The following is a 6,000-nucleotide window of genomic DNA, read 5'->3' as shown; positions in this document are numbered from 1 at the left end:
TTTCTGGGGCAATTGGCACACAAAATCACAATGACAACAATAATATCGGCAAACACTTCCTGAGTGCATGCAGCGTGCCAAGTTCTGGGATCGGCACTTTATATGCACTGTCTCATCGGACCCTCCCAAAGTTTCACAAGGCGAGGACAATTTTGTCCCCATTTTACAGATAAGGAAAGGAAGCATAGACAGGCCACTTAAGCTGGCCAAGGACAGCGACGCGGGAACAGTGCCATCTAGAGCTTCCTAAAGCTCGCACTGAGCTTTAACTTCTCTGACGCTGGTGCATTGCTTCGCAGATTGTAATGGTTCCAGGGCAAGACAGAGCTCTCCCGCCCTCCGTCTCCCCTCTAAGCCCAGCTCTGTGCCTCGCCCAAAGTAGCCTGGTGTAAATATTCACTGGCCTGGCTTTATCTGAACAGCACCGTACTGAGTGGTTCTACTAAAACTCATGAAGTGGTGGCGGGGACAAGACTTCGGGGCTGGGCATCGCAGCCATCAGTGCAGTTTTCTGGGTTATAATTTGAAACAGGGTGTTCTTGAATCTATGTGATGATGTACCCATTAAAACTCCTTATAAGTGGATCATGTTTTAATGACGACTTCTGGGAGGGGGCGCTTCTCCAGTTTGGGTCTGATGGGGACAAGAGGAGAGTGCTAGCGGCCACACCAGCAGGTGGCTGGACAAGTCTGGTGTGACTGATGCCAAACCGCTCATGTCACTAATGGCCCCAGTCCTGTCTTTTGGTGTTACCACCAGGGGGCACGTTGACTTAAACTGAGCCCAGACTTTCTGGCACAGCTAGAAACCAGCAAACTCCCAAGTGCTGAAAAAGCCCATTACCAAAGTCAGGAACTGTCAGCCTGCCACCTCCAGAAGGAACCAAGTAGGAACCGGGTGGTACCAGTCCCAGCCCGGGGGAAAGTGGTTAACGCACCACTGCAGGGGCCTGCAACCCACCCAAGCAGCTCTACTAGTCTGGTCTTGAGCTTTCTACATCCTGTATTTATGAGACTTAACTTCCCTGATTTTTGTATCTTGCTTCTCAGATTGCAAATGGCTTCAGGGGTCCCAGATCCAGATGGAAGAAAACCACTTTCCTTTCTGCATTAGGTCTGGGTACCCACAAGAGTCAGCTCCCGGGAAGGGCAGGGGTCCGTGAGGGGGTCAGCGTGCTCCAGAAGCAGATGGAGCTGGCGTCTGAGCTGGGGAGGGATCAGGCATCCACTCAGCACCCGACGGCTGGAGCCCCACTCTGCAGAGCGGAGACCCAGGGCAGGGACTGGAACAAGAGGGAGAAGCGGATGGAGGGTCAGGGGAGTGGGCAGAGAATGAGGCAGGACAGAAGAGGCCCGGCTGTGCCAGACACCGGCTGCAGGAACTTGGGCAGTAGTTTCTTCGTCCACCAAATGGGCAACAGCCCCTGCTCAACCTGCTTTATGGGCTTTTCCCGGGATTAATAAGGAGGCTGGGTGTGAACAGGCTCTGTGAGCTGGTGAAGCTCTAGGCAGGCATGAGGGGTTTTTGTTCTCGCCATTAGTTCAGCATGAGAACCACATCTGCTGACTGCTGAGCTGTATCCGGCCATTAGCTTGAGGTTGTGACTAATTGTTTTTTAATGAAAAAAACAAGATTTGCTTAATGTTTCATGAGTCACATAAGTGAGCATCTCTATACCAAGAATATCTGACTTTCAAAGATGTGGACTGTCCATCTAATCATGGCTGAGAAGAGGTCAGGTGCAACCGACCCTCTTTCCTGGGGGCCTGCTGTGCCCTTTGTGAACCCATAGGAGTGAGTAGGTGAATAAGAAGGTGTCTGTCCTCGAGGAGGCCAGGATGGATGAGGAGGAAGACCTGCGTGGCTCTCTGATACTTACAGCATGGGGCTTCCCGTCACAGGCACAAGCCAGGGGCCAACAGGCCATGGTAACAGCAAAGCTTGAGTGGGGTCCTGGACGCCAGCTGCAGCGTAATCCAGCAGCAAATGTGCTGCCAGGGAGACCGTGCAGCAGGTGGACGGCATCCAAGCTGGGCCTTAGACAGGGGTAGGGTTCTGCCCTGTGAGGAGGACAAACATGGGCATCAGCCCAAGTGAAGATGCAAGAGGACAGGGCAGAGAACACCTAATAGGGACCCTGCCCTTCTCAGTTCACTTGAGAAGAAAAGAAAAATAGAGAACATGAAAGCCACATCAACATTAAGTATATACAGTCCAAGGCCAAAGGAAGGGCGTGTGTGGCAGGGGCAGGGGAATGAGCTGGAGGGCTGGCGTTCACTCCCCTGCCCCCATGCTGGCTCAGGCCCCATCATCTCCACAGGCCATTTTCTAGGCTCCTCTAATTGGGCCCCCACCTCCTGTAACACTCATCCTCCAATCCAGAGTCCACACTGCCAGCTATACTCCCAAAGCCTGTGAAGCCACAGTCCTCCACTTCCACTCCGCTGCCTACAGGAGCAAGTCCAAAGCCCTCAGTCTGGCTTCCAAGACCCTTCAGAGTCTGGCCAACATTTCCAGCCACAACTCCCATGACATCCTTTCATTTGCCTATGACCAAGTTCCACCAGACAATTCATCATACCCTGGATGTGCCAATCACTTCAATGTCAATATATTTGCCTAGCCTGACCCCTCCACCTAGAATGCTAAAGAAAGTCGCTCTTGGTTTTGAATCCTAGCATTGTGATCTTAGGTAAGTTACTTAACTTTTTTGTGTCTCGGTTTCTTCATCTGAGAAATGAGGATAATAGGACCCACCTTCTAGAATCATCGTGAAGATCAAATGAGTTCAAACAAGTAGGGTTTAGATTAGCTCCTAGTACATAGTAGGTGTTCAAAAAATGTTAACTGGTGTTAGTATCAATGGACTGAAATTCTCCAAGGGTTAGTTCGAGGTCAGGTGCATAAAGAATGAATTGCTCCTCCTTCTGTGCATGTGGGTAAATCTGTCATAGTGTTTATTTCATTCCCTAGTGATGGAAATTCAACAACACACCACCGTACCTGACAGAACACCCAGCTCCCAGTAGACGCTCAATAAATACGAGACATTTGGGTCTGTGCTGGGTGCAACTGAGACTTCTTAGGCACATCTCTACTGTGGCTGTAGTGGTCAGGAAGAGCTAAGTTATGCTGTGGTAACAAACAACCCCCAAATCTCAGCAGCTTCAAACATCAAAGGTTCATTTCTCAGTCACATTCTGCGTTGCCCGCTGGCTGGTAAGGGCTCTACACCATGTTGCCCTCACATGGGACCCAGGTTGACAGGGCCTCCACTCTCCGGGACACTGCCAGTCACTTGTGGCAAAGGGAAAGGAATGTGGCCTGTCACACACTGGCTCCTAAAGGCTTCTGCCTAGAAGTGACATGCTTCTGCTCACATTTTACTGGCCAAAGAAAATCAGGTGGGAAAGTGCAAGCCTACCACGTACTCGGTAAGATGAGGATGTTAGCAAACAGCCTTAACAGCCCAGCTCCTCATCTAAGGATCACGTTGGTCTCAAACACTTACTGGTACCTCCCGAGAATGAGAGAAGAAGCAGTGAGTGGTTTGTAACTTCAGGCTGGAGAAATGAGGAGCTGGCAGCTGTACTCAACCCCTCTGCAGAGGCTCCAGGCCAAGTGCAACAGAAACATACTGGACTGTTCGCTGACAAGCTTGACTGTGCAAGGCTCAGCCATCAGAGGTAGAGAGGACACGTGGAAAGGGGACAGAGAGTTCCAGCACCACGCTGGGCACTAGGCTGGGCTGCCTGGCCTTGCCAGACACCTATCCAGTTCCTAATCTGACGTTTACAGACTACACCCACAGCACCCTGAGAACATAAGACAGGCAGCCTCCCTGAAGTCTGAGGGCCAGCTCCTCCTGACAGATAGGATCACCATCCTTCAGCCTATCCCAAGGTGACTTCTCTCTCATAAGCCTTCCTCAGGGGCTCCAAAATGATGGTGTCAACTCACTCTGGCTGAGAGAAAAGTTACACGACTCTCTTGAGTGATCTGCAGCCACTTGTCCTGGTAGAACCATGGGGCAAGTAGGGCTTCTCTACAGGACAACCTACAAATGATCCTCAGGGCTATGTCCGACCTCCCAAACCCAGCTCTGCAGCTCTGCTGTAACTTATAGTCTTCCCAGAGCAAAGAGGTGTGTTTTATTAAATTATTAATTCTGGAAGAACGAGCTTTAGTATCTGAACTTCAATCAGCATGGCCAGGCAGATTAATCTAAGAGCTTCAGACAATCATATAATTCATAAAGTGACATTTACAAAGAGACAACATGACTGCTTCCCAAACTCATAGTTGCCCGGGTGTCTCAGAGTCAGGTCTGCCCGGGCCTGGGATGACCCTGGGAGACTGCAAGTAGATGCAGCAACGGTGGCCCTCTCCAGGAAGCCATTCCATGGTCATCCCTAGCAACCACAGGAAGGTTTAAGATGCTCTGGAATTCCTACAGGAATGCCGACTCAAGTGGGATGTTTCTATGAGCCGGGAACACAGGGTGGGCCAGCAATGCCTCCACCAAGAGAAAGAAGAGCTGGGGCCTGCGGGAGAAGGGGTTCTCTCTGATTAAATTGGCCACCCATTCTGATAGGAGCATGCCCAGCTGCATCCCTTCCCTTGGAAGGTTTCCCAGGGATGTGCAGGGGCAAAAACACACTGCTGCACAAACATACTCCCAGAAAAGGGTCCTGCTGGTGCCTGGTCAGGCTCTTGGGAACAATGCGCCTGAATGGTGGGGACACGCAGCACCTCTCCCCGTTCCTGGTCATGCCATCAGCTTTTCCTTCCCTGTTCCATGCCTTCAAGCCAGTTGTGTTGCGAAGATCTGGGGCAGACCCAGTGCAGCAGGCTCTCCCTGGTGGGGAAGCACATGGCGAGGCCAGCCCGACCCCTGCATCATCATCTCAGCTGCCGGCTTCACTGTCCTTGGCCCACCCCCTGCTCTAGCAAGATTGGGATTGGGGCCTCAGGGTGACATGGTAAAATCCAGTAGAGAATGACTTTTCCAGCAATGCAAGTGACCCACGTCTGGGCTTTATGTCCCTAAAACAATCAATCCAAAAGCTGGACATGGGGTGGAGCACAGGTCTTCTTTTCTTACTCGGAGCCCATAGCACCAGACTTTTTGGTATCTGAAGTCCACATTTATTTTCTCTTTAGCTATAGGTGAATCACATGTGAGCCTGCTGATCAGGATGCTGGGCTACTGTTCCTTTTCTTTCTCTCTCTTTCTTTTTCCCACATTTATATTTGCAACCAGCTCCCAGGTGAGTCTCTTTCAGAAGGCACTGATTTGGGAATCTAGTTGATGACTCCTGATTGATAGCTCCTGGCTGCATTATTAGAGTGTGCCCTGAAGGTAGGTTCTTGGTCAATATAGTGTCCTGAGAACGAGCATTGCTTAAAAGCTGCCAGCTGTCCAGAAAAAGGATGACCCCAAGATCATGTCAGGAATGTTAAGTAGATAAAATTTGCAACAGTCCCTTGGCCAAAGAGTGTGCTAAGACTCCTTCTTGTTGAGGTTTCTCTGGAGCATGAGCAGAGCTGCCCCCACAGCTGCGTCCACATCCTGCCCAAAGGACACTGGGAAAGGGAAAGCCCTCTGCACCTCCTGCTTCAGCACCTCGTTCCTGGACAGCGCACTGCCACTGCCGATCACCCGCTCCACGCCCCACTCTTTGAGCTGCTGAAACGGAAGCATGGAGTGCAGGTTCTGCACAATGCCTCGGCACAGGGCCCGGGTCACGTGCCCCAGGGAGAGGTCGGAGGAGGAGATTCTGGTCACCGAGGCCAGCTGGTCCGGCAGGTGCCTCTCGCCCAACACCGTGGGAGTGATGGTTAGGCAGGTGTCTCTCTGCTGTGCAGCTGCCTGGATCATGCGTGAATACACAGCAGATTCTTCAACCTCCAGGCCTGCCAGAGAGAGGGAAGACCTGTGTGAGTTCATGCACACCCTCGCTGCAGGCTGAGGCAGTAAAGAATTCCCATGGGGTGGG

The 6,000-nt window shown here is 51.5% G+C and overlaps 1 protein-coding gene across 1 annotated transcript in view; it reads right to left on the bottom strand.

Moving 5' to 3' along the window:
* Window positions 1–1,120: 1,120 nt before the first annotated feature.
* Window positions 1,121–6,000, bottom strand: part of SHPK (sedoheptulokinase) — a 29,241-nt gene continuing 24,361 nt past the window's right edge. Inside the window, exon 7 of the mRNA XM_004433272.3 lies at window positions 1,121–5,917. Within this exon, the coding sequence (XP_004433329.1) occupies window positions 5,505–5,917 (413 nt within the window). The 3' untranslated portion in view covers window positions 1,121–5,504. The remainder of the gene's footprint in view (window positions 5,918–6,000) is intronic.

The sequence above is a fragment of the Ceratotherium simum genome, chromosome 16 (assembly GCF_057802395.1).
Source record: "Ceratotherium simum simum isolate JZ-2026a chromosome 16, ASM5780239v1, whole genome shotgun sequence".
NCBI classification, from domain to species: Eukaryota; Metazoa; Chordata; class Mammalia; order Perissodactyla; family Rhinocerotidae; genus Ceratotherium; species Ceratotherium simum.
The sequence above is the reverse complement of the archived record's forward strand: the minus strand, read 5'-3'. Positions and strand labels throughout refer to the sequence as shown.